The 26,083-nt window shown below is 28.6% G+C and overlaps 1 protein-coding gene across 16 annotated transcripts in view; it reads left to right on the top strand.

The window, feature by feature from the left end:
• Positions 1–26,083, top strand: part of LOC129909882 (disintegrin and metalloproteinase domain-containing protein 9) — a 480,905-nt gene that overhangs the window by 409,726 nt on the left and 45,096 nt on the right. For all 16 annotated transcript variants that reach the window (XR_008771453.1, XM_055987020.1, XM_055987014.1 and 13 more), the window contains 5 exons: positions 2,066–2,230; positions 2,328–2,472; positions 11,194–11,365; positions 19,505–19,624; positions 20,173–20,350. Coding sequence is in view for 15 of the 16 variants with exons in the window: in XM_055987020.1 (XP_055842995.1) it covers positions 2,066–2,230; positions 2,328–2,472; positions 11,194–11,365; positions 19,505–19,624; positions 20,173–20,350 (780 nt within the window). In the remaining variant the exon portion in view is untranslated. The remainder of the gene's footprint in view (positions 1–2,065; positions 2,231–2,327; positions 2,473–11,193; positions 11,366–19,504; positions 19,625–20,172; positions 20,351–26,083) is intronic.

Raw genomic sequence — 26,083 nt, 5'->3', positions numbered from 1 at the left:
ACGCTTGAATTTTTATTCTTAAATAATTTATTTATGTTACGTTTTTATCAAATTTAATTAAAAAAAATTATTGAAATAACAATTGTTGTCCGTAGTAAAGTTATTTGAGTTTGTGCTTAGGTATGCCATAATGCCCTAATTTACCCTATTTCGTGGAACGATTAAGTACTGGTACCAAACACAACTTTATTTAAAATCCTTCTCCTGTTACGATTCAAAATTTAAACTGAGATATACAAAAAATGTCTTTTTTTTTTAGGTCATTTAAACCCAATTTAAGCCAATCTTAATTCCTATTTTTTGTTTTTGTTTTTTTTTTTTTTTGTGTAATTCATTCACACTTCAACGAAATCTGAAAACTTGAGGATTTATAAATATTACAAAATCTAGTGTCCAAGAAATATTGCGATAGCTCACGTTTCAAAGATCTTAGATAGAGTGAATTGGATTCCTCATTAGTTTAAATGAAAAAATTTTTGAAATAGCATCATTTCTTATCGGAGGATAAATCCTATCAGTTTTTGAAAAACATAATGTAGCTGGGAAAAAAAAATTGATTTATTATGCTTTCTGAAGTACCCTAAACACGAAGTCCATATTAAATTTTTACAAAAAGCTTAAATAAGGCTCGTTTTCGAATCAACGTCAGCAGACTATAAAATTAAATAATCACATAATGGAAAATATGTAACTTCATATACCTAGCATCAGGTTTTTTTTTTAATTTTCCCTTGATCTGAAGACCTCAATCTAAGCTTTTTTAGCTAACCTTGTTGACTCTTCTCTTTTTCAACTGATATAAACAAACGAGAAACTAAACACAAAAGTTTCCAAAACAAAACCCCTTAAAGACCTTTACTTACATTTTAAGTTCTATCAGCAAGATCTAGGTCAAGATCAGTCTTAGGGAAAATGATAGATTAACAGTTCATATACTCGAACGTGAAATAATGTAAATTTGACCAAAAACCTATGAAGCGAACTGCAGCTGCCAAACTTTTCAGCCCGATGCAGGAAGCTATAAAACTGTTTACTCAGATTGGTTATACATACATCTAGGCTATTATTTATAAACGTTAATTAACTTTAAAAAACTGCTTTAATTTCAAAAATGTGTTCAAAAACCATGTTTTTAGTTGTTTTATAACTGTCATACTTTGGTCTAAGTATAAATGGTCTTAACTTTGAATAATGTGATATTTATTTTTATTAAATAAATAAATAATAAATTTGAAAAAAGCTAAGCAGTGTTTAAGTACACAAAAATGTAATAAATATCCCTGCTACTCTATATTATCTATATCTTTTCGTTTTTGCGAACTTCGAAAATAAGAAAAAAAAACAGTTAAACTTAAAACAATCCCTATAGTTGAATAGTAGATAGTTGCTGACTAGCCTCAGATTTTGCCTCTTCAATAATTTTTGAAAAATGTACATATTATATTTTTCAAAATTTGAAGACCATCTGTTTTCTTAACTTTTTGGCACCAAGTTGAAAGAATGTTTTCATGATTTTAGGCTATCCATTAATCAAAACAATTTTCAAGACTTAACTAAAATAACTACCTTTTGTTCATTTCATTCATTCATTCAAAATTTTATATTTTTTCACTTTTTAGACCATGGTAGTTCCGCTCAGGAAAATTGGCATTTGATGTCTTTTAGACAATTTGAATTGATGATGTCAAATCTATTTCATAATTCAGCTTAAAACCCATACTAGAAATTTCTTACTAGTTACTACACCTATTACTAAAATGACGTTTTATATGGTCTTAAAAAAAAAGTAATTTTATGTCAAAAATATATGTAATATAAAATCTGTCCATTCTTTGATAAGTGCCTCAGTCTCCCCTACATCATTAGAACGTCTAGAACACAGGCACACCACTAATTAATATCTTCTCTAGATAACTTTGAACCCTTTAACTTTTTTTTTTTTCTAACTTTTATTCACATTACACTCTACACACTCATCTATATAACTTTTTCTTTGATGAAATTTAATGCCACAAACATTCTCATATTTCTTTTTCTTTTTTCTATTTTTCTTTTATCAAACCAGATTGAAATGCGGCGAAATTGTGGCAATAAAATCGTTGAAGAGGATGAAGAATGTGATTGTGGAACTTTCGAGGAATGTGCAATAGATCCTTGCTGTGATGGAATAACCTGCAAATTGAAAACAGAAGCCCAATGTGCTACCGGAATGTGTTGTGATAAGTGTCGGGTAAGTTTATATGATGATGCACCGAGTCCATCGCATAATCTAAACTTTTGGAAACTCAATCTATTAACATTCAATTTTTTTTTGTATATTTGCACAGCTCCGCCCAAAGGACTTCATCTGTCGAGATTCCATTACCGAATGTGATCTGCCCGAATATTGTGATGGCGACAATGGCCATTGTCCGGTCGATGTCTACAAAAAGAACGGATCACCATGCGGCCATACAAAAGCAGGAACATCCGGTGCGTATATTATAATAGCTTCAAGGGATTCAAATTAATGCATATGCAAGTGCGAGCGTATAAAATATAACATACCAGCTAATTGATGTGTGGGTGTATTCCGCACAGGAAATGCATTGTAACGCATTTTCTTCCATCTCTCTCTCTCTTTAGGTGTATGCTATCTCCCTCATCTCTGTCTGTCTGCATTTTGTTATGCAATAAGTAGCAGTAAAAAAAATATATCTTTCTTAATTAAATTGTAGAGCTTCTAGCAAGGCCAGGATCCAGATATAGTCCAGTTCAAAGGACATGATGGGTTTGTGCGTTTTTGTCTGTCTGCTACTCTCTTGCGCTCCCGATAGGATATCATACTCAGCCAAGTGCTGAAAGAGTGGAAAAGTAATTCTTTTCGTTTTTTTTTTTATTTTTGTGACGACAGATAGTTAAAGTAAAGTAAAGCTAACAACATCGGGCACAGGATAAAGGAGGAAGTTTGGTATCCGTTGGTCATGTGAATTTGATGATTGGATGGTCACGGTGTGTGTGTGTGTGTGTGCGGTTGGTGGGTAAATGGAGAGAGATATGCTATGCAGCCAGCACCCACAGGAAAGTTGTTGTTTGAAGCACGGAAAAGATGTCCTAACACAGAGAAGAGCAAAAGATAATGGGATTCCATTTATAATGACTATTTCTTGCACAACGCCTAGTTATCTGTTGCTAGGTATATCTTTGTAACTATAGGTATATACAAGCTGGCTATTAGTATGTTGTAGTATAGAAAGATATACACTGCAAAAGCTCGCTTATGGTATGCTTGGCTTAATTAGACTCAATTAGGGTTTGTCTAGAGGATACAGTGAACTATGTAGGTACTTTTGATACTGTGTCATAGACTTTTAATGGTTCTTGTAAAAGCCAAAGGGGTTGAACTTTAAATTTCATTAAAATGCTTAATTATGCATTTTGAAATGATATATAAATTGAAGTAGTTGGTAGATTACGGGAAGGTTATTGTAATTGAATATGAATGCTTTGGTACAAAAAAAAAAAAAAAAAAAAACAGGGTTTGGTTTTGAATCACGTTTTCCTAATGATAATATATTTATTTATTAAAAAAAATGGATATGCTCTAACGAAAACGGGTATCATCTTGAGTCGGCAATTATTGTCCGATGTAAAAAGTTTTTTCTTCCCTTAGATCTTGGACCTATATTATTTCACTATGATTTTAGTTACTGAATTCCATGGGAAGGGTCCAGGGGAAAAACAGCAAAAGTCAATTCCAACTCATTCCGAGAAAAACGCATTTTAAAATTTTGTTCTTCATACAATTTAGTACTAAAGGCACGTCAGGTATTTATTTTTTTAGCAAGGCTTATATTTGTTTTTCTATAAAAGTAAGGATAACATCAGAATACTACAAGACCTCATCATTAGTTTGGACATGTGCCGTTTTTCCCGTGGACCCTTCATGTGTAAAAAAAAACTTGAGTCTACTAGTTTATAAAGCATTATTTTAATTTGAGTGAAAAATCAGAACAGTTTTACAGTAACCAGTGAATTTTTTTTTAAATACCTACAAGCTTAGTTTTTTCTACACTTTCTCTTTCCATTTTCTCATTGTTTCCTGGAGCATTTAAGGGCTTTATCATAAGAAACAGATTGACTGTCTATGTTGAATCACTTTTTAACTCCTGTACACTTAGGGAAAAAAAACAACTTAAAATCCACGAAAATCACATTGATTCAAATATTTTTCGGAATATTTTTGCGTTGAAGATGAAAATTTTAAATTGAAAGTAGAACATCGTTAGTTTAAAGCGGTTTGCCGTTATAAAATATCTTTAAATCAAAGTTGTTTCAACTTTAAAAAAAAATCATCAATTTATTAAAAAGTACAAACCTTTTAGGCATAAACATTCATTTCAAAACCCTCTTAAAAGTAAAGTATTAAATTTGTTTTAATTGTTCCAATAGAGAAAAAGTTTGGTTTATCAAACCAGGTAAAACAAGGTAAACCTTATATTCAATATTAGCCCAGTCAAATTAGACTTTTTCTCGTAAATAATTCAGACAAAGCTGGAAATGATTTTAATTTAGGTACTTTGGACATCTCAAAGAAGAGTCATTTTCCAATCTCGAAACTAGACAGCGAAAATGCTAACGAAAAAATATCATCGAGTATTCTGTCAAAGTCACAATAAAGAAAATCCAAATTCATTTAAATTTAAGAAAAAACTTCAAAAAATAATTTCTTAATCAAGAAATTAATGAATTAAAAATGAGAAAAAAACATTATCACAGTTCTTTGAATAAAACAAAAAAAAGTCCAGGACAATAAAAAAGAACCTAAGTGACAAATGAGTGAAAACTTTAAAATTTTTACCAAGAGCAGCGTACTGATAAACGAAAAGCTAAATGAAATTTTTCGTTCAAGATTTCAGTGTGCTATTTTTGTATGGAAAATTGAGTTTCACTTCACCTTCGTAGATTCAAAAAATAGACGTTTGAAATGGAGATTACACACCTTTTATTCAAAGTAGTAAAATTTTACTATACTTTTGACTGCCACTTCTGACCAAACCGCTTGACCAAAATTAATGTTTTTGGTATTAAATCGATGTAAAATTTAATATTCTTTAACTTTAGTGTACAATCATTTTTTGTGCGAGTTATTTTTCAGGAGTTATCACCCAAAAACTGAAAGAAGTCCTAAAATGTAACGGTTTTTTGGCTATCAAAAGTTATGCGCAACTCAGAATCCGTCACAAATTTGTACGACTCTTCTTTGAGATGTTCACAATAAATTAAAATCATTTACAGCTTTGTCTGAATTATTTACGAGCACATCCTATTTTCGATCTAATTTGACTGGACATATTAATTCAAAAAAAATTCTTTTTATTCTTATCAAAAATTTAAAAATGTTTTTACCAAAACAATGCATATATTCTCTTCTACTTTTACTATTTTTCCTTCAATAAAACTAATATGTCTTTGTAATATGCATAATGTATAAATTTATATATGAATTAAGTATTTTTTTCTTATTCTAACAAAATAATTTTTATTAAAATAAAAATCCTTGAATTTGAAACTTGAAAGCATCATGAGCCATTTATTTTTCCAAAAAGAGATAAAAATGATTTATTCAATGCAATAAATTTCTTAGAATTCTTCATATTATTATATTCATGTATGTATTTGTAAATTTAGCTTATTTAACATCATTCTTAGAATTTTGACAGTCTCTTTTATTTCTTCAAGGTCCTTTTTTTCTAGTCCTTTACTGAATTCGAATTGAAAAACATTAATTTCATTGCTGAATATTTTTTTTAATTCAAAAGTTCTCAGAATTCTACCAAAGAAAAGAAATTCCTAGTTATATGTATTTCAAAAAAAAAATTAATTTGAACATTTAAAAAGAATATTTCAATATAATTTATAAGCCCCAGAATATAAAGACAAAAATGATATTTATTTCAATAAAGACATCTTGAATTTTGTTCTATGTTCACAAAACTTGAGATGGGTATTCCAAAAATTCGAACTTTTATGTCCTGCAGTTTTGCAATTTCTGTCTAGTTTTGACAAAAGTATATTTCCTACTTTTTTAAATTGACATGTTTTTATTTTTGTTTTTTTCGATAAAGAAAGACAGATACAAATATAATAAAACTTCTAGATCAAATAAACATTCCCATTATGCCTTTCTTTAAACAAAGATGCTCTTCTAAGAATTTGCATCCCCACTGTATCCAAAGTAGTCTTCTGCTTAGAGAATAGCAATTAGAAAGCAGCAAACTTTTCTAACGAATTTTAAATTTTCAACAATCTTGTTACCTGCATTTTTTAAGAAGTTCTTAAAGAAGCAATATGCATGCATAAGAATATTAAAACAAAAACAAAAACCGACTTTGTTAAAACTTAAAAATGAATAATTCAGAATCCACCCTCAGAATACAAGAACAAAAAAAAATAGTTACCCTTAAACTTTAAGTTATAAATACATCTTTAAGGAAACTCCTGTTGTACACTATAAATTGCTTCCTTTTCGGTTTGATAAAAAAAAATGCATCAACAACAACAAAAAGCGTAGAAAAAAAAATTGGGCAAAAGTCAAATGTGGTAAGAAGATTTCACACGCTCAGCTCAAAATATCCAAACCAAAAAGACAAAAAAAAAAATAAACAAACTTAAGAAGAACAAACAACAAAAGGGCAAAAAGAAAATTGCAAGATGACGGCTGGCGCGGTATAACACACAAAAAAAAAGGAACAAGATTAAAAAAAAAAAAAACCTAGAAGAAAAGAAAAAAAAACCTTACCACAGACAAACCAAACAAAAAGTATCTGCATCTATTTGTGTCTTAAAACTAATTTCTTTTTCTTGCAAAAATAAAAAAGAAGAAAAAAAAAATTGCAACAAAAAAAGATACTCTAAGAAGAGTGAAGTCTTAACATAGATAAACTTTTATAGCAAAGTTCATTTGAAGTTCATAACGTTGTAATGGTTGCGGCTTCTGCAAAAGAGGGCTTTTACACAATTTCATTCGCTATTAATGAACTTGTACAAAACTTTAAAAATAGAAAAAAAAAATTGAACAGCTTAGATAAGAATTATCCTTAGGAAGAAAAAAAAAAAAACATGAAGACATAAAAATAATTGCAGATAATGAGAAAACCTTTGGTGAAATCAGTGTTAGACAAGGCTCCTTGCAAACGAAGTTACTCAAAAAGAAAATTAAACCAAACTACTCACATATGTTAAAAGTGACTTTTTAGACACCATACCTTGTTCATGAGAGGTGTGAAAGCAAATAAACATTAGAAAGACATCTTCGTTATACGTAAAGGAATTGCAATCTGTTGAAGTTCTTATATATTGGCTGCAAGGTAAAAAGGAAGCCAACGACTCACGTTTAATTACCTTCTATTTGGCAAGAAATATTTCAGTTTCCTTGTGTGTGTCTCTCTCTTCTTCCATATTTCCATTGTCATTCTTTTCGAAATTTTCAATAATAATAAAACAATTCAGAAATTCTTCCAAAAAAAAAAACAACTTAAGAAGCTCAGATATTGCACTTTTCAAGTTCAATAAAACTAAATAAAGAGTCTCAGGGGTTGTCGAAGATCTGGCTTTTACCTAAAATTATTGCTTTATTAGCCTAAAAAGAAGTTATTTCTGAGCGTTATCCCTCTCTTGAACAAAACAAAAAGCTGTTGTCATTTAGAGCTGTTTTAAGTAAGACTTATTCTTTGACCATCACAAAATAAACCAAAGTCAAATTCTGGCTAAGTCTACGATGGTAAATCGATTTCAACTAAATTTTCAACCATTTTTCCGTCGGTTATACAATTCTTTAACTTTAAAAATTGCCACTAATGCCATATTGGTTTTTAAAATTTAAATTATGAATTTTGTGCCATAAACAAAACAAAGACTTTGTTTTAAATGATTAAATGATATCAAAAAATTGGATAATTTTCCATAGTTTAAGTTATTACAAATTTATTCGTTAAAACATAAAAATAAGTATTTGTAAAGAACGACTGATCGATAGTATTAATATACATATACATTTTTAAAAATCCAGAAGATTATTCCCATTTTGGGCCCTATCTTTTTCCTATCCTACTGAGGATAGGAAAAAGATATTAGTATCAGTCGAAACGTATTACTTTAACCTTTTATTTGGTACCAAAATTGTCTCTCTAGGTTCTATACTTCGGATGCTATGAAGATTTGTTTCGAAAAAATCCGATTTTTCTGATTTTTTCGTCCCCAACTTCAGACTCAAACATTTCGAAATCCCCAAAACTAATTTTAAAAATATTTTACTCACTAATAGAACTCAATATAAGCTTTCATTTGATACTAGTCTCATTGGTGTACGCCCTGGGCCCAGGCTCCATAAAAAAATGGGTCATCTCCTTTAAAGAAGTGTTTTTAAAAAAACTCAAAATTTTGAGAAAAAAATTAGTTAAAAAGAATATGACCTGATTTTTTTCTAATTTTTTTGTATTTTTTAAAAATCTATAGAAATATTAATTGTTAGTTTAATTCCTATATGTGCCCTTGATTATGAAAGTGGACTAAGTCACTCCTAAAAATGGCATCAAATCTAGCCTAAAAATAATTATTATTTAAGGAGTAAAGTTTATTTGAAAGCGAAATTGCAGTAAATAAACATTTTTATTGCTCCTCTAGTGATTTCATAAAAGAAATATCATTAAATCGTTATAAGAAAATTATTGTGTAAGTTTTTCTTCAAACAATGCAAAAAGTGACTTAGTCCACTTTCATAATCATGGGCACATATATATTGCTTATAAAAAAAATTAAAAAATACTTCATTTATAAAAGCTATAAAAATGCAATATTTTTGTATGCTATAAATTTCCTTTAAGTCTACCCCACCACCAAGAAGCCCCAGTTTGTATTTCATGATTATAATTTGATTTCAAAGGAGGGTAACTCCATACATAGTGCTATAACCCATCATCACACAGGTTGCATGTTTTCAACAAAAAAAAAGCTTTTTTCACTTATTTTTCAGATGCACTCCATCTTTTGAAAAATTCAAAATGAAAATTGTGAAGTAGGTATACAAAAGGTTAAAAATTTGCTAAAAAATTAAATCTACGAGCCGTAGCTCTTACCACGCATAAAACGTGAAAAATTGATAATTGAAATTTCTTCATGATCTCTGTTTCCATCACCAACATCCTGTTTGGAATTAAAATATTACTCAACTCAAAACGTCTTAAGAATTTCGTGCTTTATTTCTTTTTGTTGTTTAAGTGTAACAAAATTTAGAAAAGAAAATGCTCCTTAGTCCATCAACTAAACAGGTGCATATTTTTTTCACTGCGTCGCACAATGGGGCAAGATACCCCAAAAGTTGGAATTAATTCATTTGCGAAATTTAGTTGGCTGAATTATATTTGTGACGTTGTAAAATGTTATAAATCGATGAACCCGTGCTGCAAATACGAAAAAGGATGACTATTCCTCACGTTCCACTTGCCGTTAGATATGTGGTATAGATTGGAGTTTCATCTTATTTCATATGAGACAAAATTTAATATAGTTTATTTAAAAGTTTATATCCTTAAAGTGAAGTGAAAGTGGATTTCTAAAAATTCAATCATTAGATAGGGTAAATAGGGGTAAAATGACATGGTAAGAAAAAAATTATTTTTTTACAACGGTTTGTCGTAGAACGTGAATTTTTGAAAAACAGCTATTTTGTAGGAGTATTTTTGAGTGGTATTTTTTTTTTTTTAGGATTTCTTGAAAGCTTGCAAAAAATCTGAAACTTATAGTTTTTATAGGTGAGATTGATTTATGTTAGTGTGCATAAATTTCTATTTCTAAAATGATTTTCACCGAATAAAGGGGAAAAACATTTATTTTGCCCCAAAGTTTTTGACCATTTTTTCAACGTTTTTTATTTTAATTTTTTTGATGGATGAAATTAATGTGGAAGTGAGATAATCTATTTGTTTGTAGTGCTATAATAAAGTATGCATTATAACGCTAGATTTTAAAGTTTTCTATTCAAGGCAAGGACTAAAATACCATACTGTTCCCATAAGAAACTTTAGTTCCTTGGAAAAACGGGTTAGAATTAAGTCAGGAACTTTAATTGAGGAATGTAAATTCTTATTTTTTTTCAACCATATGAGATTAGCAAAAAATTATATATATTTCAAAAATAAGAACCTTCCTAATAAATCTGGATCAAAAAGTAAGCCTTTTAAAATATACTGAGGATATACTTTAAAAAAAACTAAAACAAAAAATGGAGCACATATGAGCACCCTTTCTTTTAAGAATTCCACAGATAATAAGTCAAGGCATATGAAAATACTAAAATCTCGATGTGGAAGTGTGTGGAAACTAACTTTAAGCTAAAGTTTTTAGAAAATAACTTAATTTCCAACTAACAATTTTAAACACTCTACATTTAATACAAAATAGAGCAAAATAATTCATTGATTTAAATTTTTTTATTTAAATGATAAAATATAAAACCGAATCTTTCGATTCCATGTTTAATCAGAATTATACTGTTATTTAAACAAAAATGGCAGCTAGTTGAACATTAAACCTTTTTGTTAATTTTTTTACAACACAATTTAAATACAACTAATGTGGCAACTTCAAGTGCTCGTTTTAGAGTGAGAAATCATGCACCAAGATAAAATGAGTGTGGTTTTGATGCATAGGAATGTTATATAACGGAAAACTAACATAAAACACCGATATCTTTTGTTTTATTTTTTGAATTGTTTCCAACATTGCCATATGGGTCGCCCCACTGTGCGTCGGCGTCGTAACTTTCATTCACGAAATGCACAGACAAAAAATCCACTCCAATTCATTTTTACTCTGAGATGAGTGTCGGCTTCTACTCCCACATCTTAACCAAGTTCTGACATTTGATTTAAGTGGTCCGGACATTTGTTGTTTTTCATTTCTTCCTGTGCGCATTAGTTTGCTGTTTCCGCTAATAATACTGTCCATAAAACTAAAGAACATGACACCCACCACCACCAAAAAAAAAGAAGAAAAATATTTTGTTTTGTGAATGCCACAAAAAAAAGAAGACAAAAACAAAGAAACTTACTTATTTTAATGTCACCTCACAACCATCATCTAAAAATATAAAAAAAAAAAAAAACTCATAGATAATAATTTTGTTTTTTTTATTTGTGTATTTTTCTTTCTCAGGTTATTGCTTTCAAGGCGACTGTCCAACGTTAAGTCTGCAATGTGAGGGCATATGGGGCTATGGTGGTTCGGCGGCCGATCGTCAATGTTATGAACAATTTAATTCGAAAGGATCCATAAATGGTCATTGTGGACGAGATGCCAACGAACATTATATTAAATGTGACCCAGAGTAAGTATATTTTATTTTATATATTTTTTTTCGTTCTCGGTTCTATAGTATCATTTGTTTGTTTATATTATTATTACAACAAGTTCTTCCTCATTATCCTTAAAGTCGTGTTTTATCTTCCTCAAACTATTTCACAAGAATTTTAATTCACTTCGAACGGCAGTATTTTCTTGTTTTTTTTTTTTTAATTTTTTTGAATGAAAAAAAAAACTATTTTACCTCTAAAAACTGCCAACGTGGCAAATTGGTTTCTTGTGTCACAACCATATCGAAAAAGTTTGCTTCATATATTGAGCTCTTTACTCCACCATACCATCACCGCTATACAGCTTCGTGAAAATTTCTAAAATGAAACTGGGGATGCTGTCAAGAAAGCAATTACTTTGATGGACACGCTTATATTTCTAAAAGATTTACCTTCACAGAGCTTAGAGTGGTTTGCAATGCAAACTGAAGATGAAAGGTGAACTTTTTTTACTCTTGCAAAGTGAAAATGTATAGTAGGTAGATATCGGTATATATGGCTGAATTAACATCACGATTCATTTGGTTAGGTATACCATAAAATTTTGTTTAACTACATATTTCGTAAACTTTACGAGTATAGATATTGATGATATTTCTTGTGAATCCATTAACCTTGAATGGGTTTAACTGAAATAACCAACAAGTATGACAGTTTTGTTGCGGTTATTTCAGAGTTGAAAATAATTTCCGTCGCCAATTCAGGTGGGTTTTTTTTTTAGTGAAAAGTATGTATTTAATTTTGTGATGAAAATTTTGCGTTGGTTGTATATTTTGAAAGTTATTTTTAAACTCATTATTTTCCGACTCACTCAATTTTCATCCAAACGTCATTTTTTTTAACTTAGGTAGGTATTATAAATATATGTAGGTACTAAAGGTACTAAGTTAACAGGGCTCAAAAAAACCTATCAAATATAGCGAATGTCTGTCTGTAACATTTGACTTTTGACATTTTTACTTTTTTTAAGTTTTAATCGTAAATGTTTGTGGTTTAAACTGAAACCTACATTTTGATGATGGAGAAATTCATAAAAGTGGAATTCGTCATGACATCCGTCGATCTGTGCTTCCACCTGCACAATTTACTACTGTCTCAACAGGTGGACGGATTTTCTTCAAGTTTTCTTCAGATGATTTTTATGGAATTCTGAAAGTTTCTTCTTTTTTTTTTAATCTTTCTTAAGGACGTTAACCTTTCATTCAGAATTTTTGAGGTATTGCAATTTTCTCGAAAAGGCCTCTAAAGATTTTGTTTAGCCTTTGCGCATGTAACTGAAGTTATTGCAATAAAACTGCTTATATATTTTTTTTTTCAAACAACTCAATTATCGAAAAAGTGGCATTGTAGGTTTTTGACGTATACATATTTTGGTTTTTCGCGTAAACTTCATGAAATTATGTTTTATTATCATATTTTTATTGTAATTCTTGGAAAAAAAAAAATAGAAACAAAAATTTTGGGAATCAATAAATTTGTGTAGGTTGTACAACCACCGCACATAGGGGTATTTAGTCAATTTAGGCGGACAAAACACGACATTTTAAACTGATCTAAACGTAAAAAATCAACATCCTACTAAAAGTAGATAACTTGCTTAGCATTTTCTTATAGTTTTAAAATTGATTATCCCTTCAGGTGACTAACAGCAGCGGTCTAGAGTTTAAAGTTTTCAACCCAAAGATAAAATTAAATTTTTTTTGGTAATTTAGCGACTGTGCTTAAGTAAGTACTTTTTTTTGAAGTGGATGTAGACAAAAGTTTTTATGGAATATCGATAAGGACATACGAAACTGTCTACTAGATGTTGTATCTAAATATTGTATTAATCCAGTCAAATAAGGGTTTAACCTCGGAATGAATGTTAGTAGACATTTTTTTTGCTCAATATCTTCCTTTTGCCATTCTATAACATATCTCAAAAGTCTAGAAAAATCTCATGTCCGCTTGTCGCGATTTCAAGGTCAAATCGCGAAATGGAGATTTTCAAAATTAGCAAAAATAGGCTATGGTATTATATACACATATGATACATGATTTCAAGGTATTTTTTAATGCTGATTCCAAAAAATCTAAAATCAAGACAATCTGACGTCTCTGGAAAAAGTTATACCTGTTTTTCATCTGTCAACTCATATTATTATAACAGTTGCAAACTTACTGCCGAAAAACCCTTAAAAGTTATGGTAGATGAACCAAATTTTGCATGAAGATTTTAGAATCCATCATTATTACAAATCAAAACAATCCATTAAAAAAAATATATATACCTACGAAATAATGGTATTTTTTGATGGAGGGGCAAATTTTAGGATATGCACAAAGAAGATTCTTGTTCATCTTAGGAATAAGTGCTAATAGGCTAATTTTTTCATTTTAATCTTTGTTTGGATATTCTTTAACTACCCTCAAAAATCTAAAAAAAATCTCATGTCCGCAAGTCCTAATTTTCTTGGTTTGAAAATAAGGTGCAGATTTTAAAAAATTAATAAGAAAAGTTTAAATTTGTATATGTATACCAACATAAGCGACATGATTTAAAGGTATTTTTTAACACTAATTCCAACAAAACTCACAAACAAGTCAACCTGACCATCCCTGAAAAGTAATGCACCTTATTCATGTTGATCTGACACAAATATCTGAAGTGTAGTTTTCCAATTTTTTAAAATCTGCACCTTATTTTCAAACCAAGAAAATTAGGACTTGCGGACATGAGATTTTTTTTAGATTTTTGAGGGTAGTTAAAGAATATCCAAACAAAGATTAAAATGAAAAAATTAGCCTATTAGCACTTATTCCTAAGATGAACAAGAATCTTCTTTAGTGCATATCCTAAAATTTGCCCCTCCATCAAAAGATACCATTATTTCGTAGGTATATATATTTTTTGTAATGGATTGTTTTCATTTTTAATAATGATGGATTCTAAAATCTTCATGCAAAATTTGGTTCATCTACCATAACTTTAAAGGGTTTTTCGGCAGTAAGTTTGCAACTGTTATAATAATATGAGTTGACAGATGAAAAACAGGTATAACTTTTTCCAGAGACGTCAGATTGTCTTGATTTTAGATTTTTTGGAATCAGCATTAAAAAATACCTTGAAATCATGTATCATATGTGTATATAATACCATAGCCTATTTTTGCTAATTTTGAAAATCTCCATTTCGCGATTTGACCTTGAAATCGCGACAAGCGGACATGAGATTTTTCTAGACTTTTGAGATATGTTATAGAATGGCAAAAGGAAGATATTGAGCAAAAAAAATGTCTACTAACATTCATTCCGAGATTTACCCCTTTTTTCTCCTTATTTGACTGTATTAATATAAATGTTGTATTACTTTATAAATAAAAAGTGTTATGTTGAATCTTAATATAAATTAATCGTAAAAAACTGAATTTCTGTGTTGGTAAGGAGATAAGTTATACAATTTCACATTATTGTGTGATAAAATTTAATGTTTTCTAAAGGTTTAACTCTTATCTAATTGAATCTATTAAAATCATGTGCAACTACGTGCAACTTCGACACATTTGCTCTTCTTAAAGATTTTAGGTTTTGAAAAATGGTTACCTTGTATTCAGCATCCATATTTTAAGTTTTTTTTAAAAAGATTCAACTTCTTTAGTTACAGAACCTGAATCCTTATGATTTTTCCTAAATTGTATGACCTTTATCTTGGCGATACCATTAATAGAACTCCATTTATAAGCGCTTTAACAAACCTTTGGGATCCATTCTTGACAATTTTTTGTTTGATCAAAAAGTGGTTTAGGAAGAAAAACGTTTTCATTGAAATAAACACTTAAAACACTTTATTCCAGTACTAAATACAAGCTTTTACCTTGTTGATGAAGATAAACCGGAAAAATAATTAAGTCCGCGTAAAATTGGCAAATACCCCTATGTGCACCGTGGAAAATATTTTTTGATGTCAAGGTGTTCAAAATAGGTAATTTTTTCGAAATTTTTTTTGTCTGTTTGGTGAATTAAATATGTAATAGTCAGAAGTGCCAAATTTGGGCTTTTAGATGGGTGATTTAATTTACCGAATGCATTTTGTCATTTTGTCTCAAAATCAATCGTAATTTTGACAACTTCCTACATTAAAATTGACAATTAAACGGCCATTTTGAACTTTTTGTATGTTGTTTTTACTATGGAAATTCCCATTGCACATATGTACAAACTTAAACTAGTTATTTTTGTTTTTGAAGTGAAAACTTCTTAAGTATCGTATAGTGATTTGAAACACGATGAAACGAAAAAGCGACAAAAAAAATCAATTGATTATAACTTTTTTGTTTTAATAGATAGATCAATAAAATTTATACTGTAGACAGGTAATTAAATAAACTAGGTATATAATAGTGCAAAATTTCAATTAATTTCATATTCAAAATCCTGAAATAACGATGAAAATATGTTCTTTTCCTAAAAACGTTATATCTTTTAATCTATAGCACATACAAATTTGAGCTAGATTTAATACGTAAGCTGATAATATTACCTTTCATTTGATATATATCACATAACAGTACATGCTCTACAAGTAACATAATCTTAAATTGAAAACTTGAAAAATACCGCAAAACAACTGTGGAGATCTGTTGCCCATGACCAGCCACAAGTGTAGGAAGTACTGTAATCTCAGTTTGAAATTTCGACATGGTTGGCTTTAAAAATTCGTACTTGTTTTTGTAATGATGGAAGAAATATGATTGAAGCGTCATATGAAAGGTGAAATAATAAGCCTTCAGATGATATAAAATTTATTATAGGTTGTCATTAAAAAAAAACGGATTTAATAGTTTTAGAAGAGAAAAAAGATTGATGTTTTTTTTTTTTTGCTTTTTTTTATGAAAACTGGTTGGGTTCACAAAGTTCTAGCACTTTTTGCAGATGTTGTATAGGCATGATCTACATAAGCTGAAACAATAATGATATAAAATTTATTATAAGTTGTCAAATAAAAAAAATGTGTTTAGGTATTAGTTTTTACAATTAAAAATCAGCTCATTTATTAATGAATTTACTATTTTTGTAGCAAAAACAATCAATGAATAATACTGGGAGTGATTTTCTCGTTGATAAATAGTACTAACCATATTTCTGATAAAAGGACCTCACTGACAATGACAACAACACAATTATTGTAACAAGCCATTGTTGTATCCCGAGTCGAACTTTATGTACGAATTTTGTACTCAATGTACTTAATAGAATCTATATAACTACTTATAATTTTAAAATAAACCTAAATATGAACTTTGTATACTTACTAATCTCAGTATCTCCTAGGAACCCTCCACGACGGATAATTAACGACTTTTAAAACTGAAAACACTAGTTTAATCCTAAGCATTCTATTTGTGTCCAGAATAATAAGACCTAACTAAGTACTTGAAAAACTCTTTAAGCTTGATAGATACTATTAATACTATTTAAGCTAGGTTGAGACTATTAAAACATCAAACACTCTTTAAGTTCTAAATGTTCTTCTTCAAATTTGTACTTTTCAATTCTTAATACTATTAAAACTCCAAATTCTAGTTATGTCCTAGAAACTCAAGTTCAGACATGCAACAAACTTGCTCATTGTCTGATGCACACATTAAAGGCCATTTGAAGCAAATGATGGCGAGTGCGGGTCGGTATCGGTTGATTTTTTTTTTTTTTTTTTTGTAAAAATCAGCGTACTTTATATTAGGTCTATTTGAAGCATACTGTCTAAAACACAAATATTTCTACTTTTTTTAACATTTTTAATCCAATTCTTATTTTGGTACCTACTATAAAAAAAATTTCTGTTTTAGGCAGTACCCCAACAGACATATTATGTAGGTAGGTATAGTGTATACATATACGTAAAATAAAAAAAAGTTCTTAAGTTTATAAAACAAAATACATAGAAAAAAAGTGGAATGTAAAAGTGGAAGTGAAATAGGTAAAGTGAAAAAAAAATATGCGTGTCGGTCAAAATAAATAAATTCTTTTATTAATTACCTACTAATTAAATGGTTTTGTTTTGCTCTAAAGCAAGTAAAAAACCATAAAAAAGGTGGTTTTCGTCATGACTTCCGTCGGTCCGTGTGATGGTGTGTCAGTTCGTTGCGTGCGTGTCGGTCCATCTGTACCTACATGAAAATGCAGCTTCAACGGGTGGACGGATTTTCTTGAAATTTGGTATGAATGATTTTTTCATAATTTGAAGCTTGTTTTTTTTTTTAATATTTATATCTCCTTTGGAAAGTGTACCTCCAATACAATTTTTTCGAGCAATTGCAATTTTTGTAATAGAATTTACTAAAGAATATGGTGGCGGTAATTCTAACATGACTGGACTTGTTGGTAAATTAATTAATCTTTCTGGAATTATTTTTTAAACATTCAGTGTTTTATGAGTATACAATACAGTGATACAGTATTGGAACTAATACTTTTTTTACTGATTACACCTAAAAACTGACCTGTGAATTTTTCTTTCTATGTCTGGGATCACCGCCGCGGATTAATTCTAGCTGTAAGGCCCTTAAGGCAATAAAGTCGCATTTTTTTAATGGAAACTATTAAAAAAATATTAAGTAAGCCTAGAGAGAAGAAAAGGGCCTATAGTATTTTTGGAAATATAAGTAGAATAAATAGGACTTAATGCGTTTTCATAGAATATTTAGGTTTTAAACAGGCTTTAATTGAAATTTTTTTGGTCCTAAATAACTACCCAAAATGGGATTTTTTCCGATAACCGACTATTTGAAGTCTTAAGTAGAGGCTATTTTCTTTAGAAATCTAGTGATACTTATGACCTATTGAATCTAAACAAAGAATGTGTAGGTAATATTTAGATTTTAAATAGTGCCAAATGTTCGACTCGGGATGTTATTCCTCTGTCGGCACACGGGTGCGAATTTGGCAGCACAAAAATTAAAAGTGGTCACAAAAAAGTGTCTTTATAAGGGTGAAAATACATTTTTTTTGAATTGTGAATACAATATTCGAATTCCTCGGAATATTCTACATCAATTTCATATATGATTCTCTATAAAATAGTGAGACCGAAAAAAGTTCTAGCGACATGAAAAAGTATAAACCAAATTCGCAAAAATGAAGTTTATACTTTTTTAATTTTATTTAAAAAAAAAAGTTATAAGAAAAAAATCAAACATTCGCCGGGGTCTGTATGTAAATTAGGGTTAATTTCTTACTTCTTAGGAATCAATTTTTTTTAAATATTCAATAATAATGCAACATTAAAAAAAAGGAAATATCTGCGCAGTGGTAAAAATTTCTCCATAGGAGAATAAGAAATTTTAAAAATCAGCTAATGAAGATCGTTAGCTGATCATTGTAAGGGGTAAATTAATAGGTATACTGAATGGATAATCCCCGTGAAAAGTTTCGCTCAAAAAGTTTACAATTTTAGTCCTATTAATGGCATTGTCAGACCCAGGTAATAGGATTGTGGGTTTCATATAAACATCTGGTCTTATTCTTGACCTTTTGTCCTCTACTCTAAATTGATTTTTTTTTTTTTTTTTTTTTTTTCATTTGTATCATACATATCGTCATGTATAGATTGACTTGAGATTCTTATTCGTCACTGAGACAGTTTTAAATAAAATTATCCTATCAATTTCCTAACATTTACAAATGATATACCAAAAGGTTACCGTAATTTTTCTAACCAAATAGGATTTTCCCATCTGATGATTGTGTTTCACAAATTATATTGAAATGAACCATCAAATTAAACTTCTTTTTATTGGATATATTTCCAATTTCCTTTTTTGTCAATAATTTTAAATAAAAGAAATATTTTTGACAAAAAAAAAAGACTTAATTGAATGCATTAAACCCAATGAACCATAGTGTGTGTCTGTGTATGAGCTGGGCCTCACAAAGTGAGGCATAGGATGTGCAATATAGTTTTCGTAAATTTAATCAAAACCTTTATTATTCTTTTTTAATATTGATTGAATAGAAAGACACGTCAGTTTCACATTAATCGAGGTTTTTGATACATTTTTTTTTTAACTCTGTTTTAATTTTATCTACAATATATCCATTAACCATGGGTCATTATGAATTTATTTTTATTTTTATAGAAACGTTCAGTGTGGCACGTTGCAATGCAAGGAAGGCGAACGACAACCAATTAACGATGGCATTGATCAACTTTATTCGCGGACCATTATATCAATTAAGGGAGTGGAATACGAATGCAAGTAAGTGATGGTGTCAATTATGATAAAAGATTTCTTTTTGTTCTTTGCCTATAAACTAATCCACAAAGGAATCGAATTTGAAATATAAAATCAATGAAACAAAAGTTTTGTTTTTTTTTTTTTTCAAAAAAGTTGCCTAGAAGTTGAACTTTTTCATTGGATTTAGCCAAAAGGACCTTCTTTGTCTTTTCTGCTTCTTTAATTTGATATTTTCAAGATGACTTTTACCCTAATTTTGTTTTCTCTTAATTTTTGTTCAAGGCTTTCTCATTTATTTTGTATTTATATTTTGGAAGCTTAGCACATACTACAACTTTATGCATATAGTATAGAAGAGGCTTTCAAAATTTGTTTCTATAAACTCTTATCAATAATCTAATTATTGTTTCATATCTTCTTCTTGTTCTTCTTCTTTATAAAACTAAAGTTTAACAACCATTTTTCTTCTTATTTGGCCTTTAGAGTATACTTTACTTTTATTTCTAACTTTGTATATATCCTAGATAAGTATGATAATTGATTTGGTTATACTCTTCTTTTAACAACAGGGCAACAAGCGGTCAAGTGGGCTCTAATGAATATCCAGAACATGGTCTCGTTAAGGATGGCACCCCATGTGGAGATAATTTGATTTGTGTGAATCAAACGTGCGTTAGTCTATTTCCACATATTGACCAGACCAAGTGTCCAGCCAACAAACAAGGACAAGAATGCTCTGATCATGGGGTAAGTATATTTATATCTATCTAACATACAACTATATCCTTTTTATGTATGTCCTTGTTCAATTGTCTTGTTTCGTTTTATAAAACGACAACAATATCACAGAGGGAATGTACCATGTACCTATAATAGTTGATAAGGAGTGTTACTTTGTTCTGTCCTAGTTTTCTTTTTAAATGTGGATTACCACTTCTTTGCTTGCCACACACAATGCGAATAAAAGTTTTGTTATATTGAATTGAAGAGATAGGGTGAATTGGCTTCATTACAGTTACAACAAATACAAATAAAATAGTTTTTGTTAGAGGTTGTGTATGAGTCTGCGAGTTCAAAAAACTAAAAGTGATTTTTTTAAACAGATGTTTTTGACATTTAAAGAAAATTTAAAAAACCTTAATAGTTAATTTATTGAAAAAAAAGGTCACCCTAACAATTTTCGAATCATTGTATTATTTCTATACTCATGTACCTATGAGAATAAATTAACATGTGAGTATTAAATTTATTTCTATTCTGTAACATAACAGATGGATACACAAAACTGAACTGAAATGATAATTGATGAATATATTTTTGTTTTTTCTTCATGGACTTTTACACACACACAACACAAGTATATACTTAATTGAATTAATGGTCAATTTACCAAATAGTTTCTAGAGTTTTTGAACAATTTCTTGGAAGAATGAATACATTTGAAAGAAGAAGAAGGGTCAAGTCAAGATATACTTCAGAGTTTTGTGGTACTTTTAGTTTCAGCAACAACAATTTCAACCTTATTGAAAATTTTCTTAGGGAAGTTGAAAAAAAAAATGAGAAGTAGTTGGGTGTCATTTCGTCAGACTTAGGTTTGATAAAATTATAAAATTTTTTTTATAAGATAGGTACTTCTTCTTCAAAGATGAAAGAGAATAATTAAAATTAAGTGATTTCATGAAATTAAATGAAAAAAGTTCAAGTAACCACATTAAATTAGAACTAAATAGCAATTTATTTTAACGTAGGTACTTACCTAACTTAAATGTTTACTACTTTGGAGGTTAGAGTGAATTAAAAAAGGACCCAAATCTCGAAAATTCAAAACGATGACGTCCTATCGTTTCAACTATTTTTGTTTTGTTTATTTCAGTAGAAAACAAAAACAATATTCCAAACAACATCGTCCTTATAGTTTTATATGTACCTACGTAAATTTTCGCTAAATTTAGAGTTTTCTATAACAACAATTTTGAAGATATTCGATAACCCGTTTTGATATTTCTAAAGAAAAAAGTATTCCTTTATTTTTTAATTCTGTTTTAAAAAACTTGATAGCTTATAATCGATCAAACATCTTCTAGATGAAACAATTTTAAGCTGTTTCTAAACAAAAAAATTTAATATTTATATTTTATATATTTTGTATATACCTTATAAATTGTTTTAAACATTTTAAATTGATATATACCATTCTAGTATCTATATTATTAATCGGTACAAAACCGATACAAAAATTTTGAAAAATTTTTCAACCCGTTTCAAAATATTGATCTTTCAAAATATATTTCTTAAAAATTTGGGTTTTAGCTTTAAATGCACTCAAACGCTTGTGTGTAAACATTTGCCAAAATCAGTCCAGTCGCTTACGAAAAAAGTCTTTCTTATAAAAAAAAGTTTTTTTTTACGATTTTTGGGAAAAAATATACCTACCTACATACACCGAAAAAAAAAAACCAATATCAATTTAACATTTTTTAAATATCAAATTAACATTTTTTAAATATCAGCCAAAAATGCTCTATAAAATGTGTTTTATGATATTTAAAATGTTAAAACAACATTTTTATTATCAGGATAATATTTAAATGTCACATTTTGGAAATTTTTTTTTATATTTTATTATCATTTTTTCATATCAATTTCTCATTCCAAATTATTGAAAAATATTAAATAAAAAATTCGTAATGTGTACTAATTTAAAGGCGCTTTGTGTTTTTTCGAAGCAAAATGTATGATTTACTGAGAAAATTTGATCGGCACTAAGATTTTACTTCACATAGTTTGGGAGAAAATAACAAAACAATTATAACACCTATAATAGAAAAAATAATATCACCATTATTTTGTAAAGAATATTCCCTTTCAGTAATGTTTTGAAAAAAGAAAGAAAATTCTTAAAATAATAAAAATAATAAAAATGAAAAGGAAAGAAATAGGTTTCATTATAATAAACCAAAACGTAAAATCTAGTCAACATTGATATTTTAATTGTCAAAGTGAAATTTTCACTATCCACTTTAACTTAAAAAAATGTCAAAATGATATTTTAATTGTCAAAGTGAAATTTTCACTGTCCCACCTGAAATTAAAAAATGTCAAAATGATATGATAAAATATCAAAATTGATATTTTAATTGTTGGACGACTTTTGTCACTGAAAAATGTTAATTTGATAGCTGTTATTATCAAATTTTTTTTTCGGTGTACATACATCTTTAAAAAAAATGTAAACAATTAAAAAAGCTTTAAAATTGATTAAATTTATTTTTTTTGATATTATCCTCGAACATATATTGAGAAACATGCAAAAAAAATTATTTATTTTTTTTTATCTTTATATAAAATGGCTCGTTTTAAATAAAATTTTGTGAAGTACAATGAATGTATAATTTTTTTGATTTTTTAATATGTTTTTGAAAAATGTCCTATTTGTCAACGAAAAACGAACATTTAGTTTTGCCCAAAAACTCTCAAAATAAATTGCAAAAAACAAAACAAAATAAAATGCAAGACTGGGTCGCACGAACTTGCTCTTAGAGTTAAAGTTGCTTAAATTTTTAAGACTTTTTATATAGAAATTTGGAAAAAAAAAATAAAATTCGTTAGAGCCGTTTTTTAAAAAACTAATTTTTTATAAATAATTCTTAGGAAAAAAGTTTTAAAATAAAATTGGTATGGCATTTTGTAGGTCTCATTAATCAACATCTAGAAACAAAATTTCAAAAAAATTTAACGTCCCGTTTTCGAAAATTTTTTTAAAAATCTAAAAATTATTTTTTTTGGAAATTTCATTTTGGGCTTATATTTGAATTATATAAATGCTTCTTTACAAAAAGTTTCGTTGAAATCGAATAAGCAGTTTCGGAGATAATCCAATTTGAAAAAAAAAAAACGGTTCTCTGGCAGGTACCGTTAATAATGATTTTCAAAAAAAAAAATTTTCATTAAAAGATAGACCTTAGCAATTTACTCAAAATTTTGAGGGTGTTTGGGCAAAACTGACTTCAGATTCGGATTCAGAACGTCAAAATACTTAAAGATTGGCATCATTGAATAATTATATATAGAAGTGACACCGATAGTTTCTAGCGCCACACAATTTTATTTTTATCGGCAAAAAAATGTACTAAAAAATCCCCAGAGAGAATGGAGCTTGTCCTAGCAAATTATGTTTCCAAAATGTTGTCTTTAAAAAAGGAAATTTCACTTATACAAACATAAGGAAACAAATATCAAATAAAAATAAATTGTATCGACACGTCGACATTCTATAATAGAAAAAAAAAATAAGGAAATTTTACTCACACATAAAACATAAAACAAATATCAAACAAAAATAAATTGTATCGACACATCGACATCCTATAAATGAAAAAAGAAAATAAGGAAATTTTACTAATACATATCTACAAAATTACACAAATATCAAACAAAAATATTGAAAATTTAGTTGACATTATAAATGTATCCATAGTAACTCGAAACTAAAAACAAGAAATTTTGTATTAACGACGAGAATTTGAACAAAATTAAATATTATTGTTGTATATCCTAGGCCTTATAGGGCATGAAAGTTACCCTTATTTCAATAGTCCTATTAGCGTAGGTGACAAGGTGATTGCTCTTTACTTTTGCGCTTTGAGTTCGTATCCCCACAGAGATTGCTATTTTTTTTTATATTTTTTTTGCTGAATCGAAACTGAAGCAAAAGTTTTTGTTCAAAATAAATTATTTAAGGTTCGTTTCAGCAAATGGCCCTTAGTGAAAAAAGAAAAGCGTTAAGAAAAACTCAACGTAATATTGTGAATCAGGTAAGAGCTCAAACCAATAAGTCGATTTGGCTCAAAATTGAATTGAAATTTTTTAATGGTACCAACTAGAGATGCTGCGAATAACAATTCGGCCGAATACCGAACATTCGACCACGCTCATACATTTACTTACTATTAGGCTAACCTACACCTGATAACTTTACTTCATAACAAATAAATTTGCGCCAAAGAATTCTGAATAAGAAGCTTTATTCACCAAAACTTATAATTAGTAAATTTTATTTTCTACGGGCCTTACCAATAATCAAATTTAAGGCTGACTTAAATATTTAACTGAATTTATTTCAACTTACCAATAAACAATTTAATACTCAGGTACAAGGCAAACGCTGGTCTAAATTTAATAGTTATGAGTTTCATAACGAGTGCAGGTTTTAACCTGAGTTGTTTTTATACACTAGTCCAAAAAGTTAAATGAACAAAGCAGAATTCGTGATAGCTCCAACAAGTACCTATTCAATTTGATTTCTTCTACTAAGAAAGATTTGTAGAAAAAAATTTCAAAATCGGTGGAACCTTATAAATAAATTAAAAAAAAAATTATTCAAAAATAAAATTGGTATGCAATTTCGTAGAAATCACTAATCAACATTCAAAACTAAAATGTCAAAAAAATTTAATTTCCTGTTTTTTAAAATTTGATTTTTCAAAAAGAATGTTCAATTTTTTTTTATCCAAAAACTATTACATATTTTTACAAATTTTCTAACTGTTTTATATTTAAACTATATAAATGCTTTTGTATAAAAAATTTCCATGACTGCCCAAAAACTATTTTATAGTTTTTTTAAACAAAATTCGTACCGTTTTCGAGAAAATTAAACATTTCCGAAATTGGTATATAAAAAATCTACTATTAGTATCCTCCAATGGAACAGGGCTATATTAATGGCATGTCTGGTTGTTATTTGTGAGAATGCATATAGCTTGACTATATAGTATCATGATAAAATAAAAAGCATGTAAAAGCTACATTCTTCTAGTTTTAGGATATTAGAACCAAATATTTTATTTCAAATGGTGAAATAGGATCATTGGAACTATCCAAAACCACATTTTCATACATTTGCGATCAAAATAGTCCTTTTTACAGTTTTTTTTTTTTTCAAATAAACTCAAATTCTTGTGAGTTTATTTCAACATTTTATTAATTATTATCGTTTAAATTTTAGATAAAAAAATTAAAAACAGAGAAAAGTATCCAAAAATGGTACGAACAGATTTTTTTTCAAAATTTAACATTTTGTAAAAACTTTAAATTTTCATTTACAGCTGCAAATTTGAACAAAGCCGTAAATCCAAAGTTCTTGTTCGCATACATAAATCATTTTAAGCAAATAATCGAGGTAGTTTCGTATTATATTAAAATACTTTAAAATAATGTGTAATATGGCCATATTGTATGAACTTGATCCTTACCTACTCTTGCATTATGCGGTTTAAGATAATATAATCGAAAGAAGTGGAAAAGATTAAAATCTTATATTCCTTTGGCTTTTTTGGTCGCAGTGGTTGTAGTAATGAAACAATTAAGTAACCATTAGCTTTTCCCGACGTTTCGACAGGGGTTGCTGTCTTCTTCAGGGGAACTTTATTTTATCAAAATAAAAACAAATATTTTATTAACAACTGTGCAACAAATTTA

This window comes from Episyrphus balteatus, chromosome 2 (assembly GCF_945859705.1).
Source record: "Episyrphus balteatus chromosome 2, idEpiBalt1.1, whole genome shotgun sequence".
Taxonomy (NCBI): Eukaryota; Metazoa; Arthropoda; class Insecta; order Diptera; family Syrphidae; genus Episyrphus; species Episyrphus balteatus.
The sequence above is the reverse complement of the archived record's forward strand: the minus strand, read 5'-3'. Positions and strand labels throughout refer to the sequence as shown.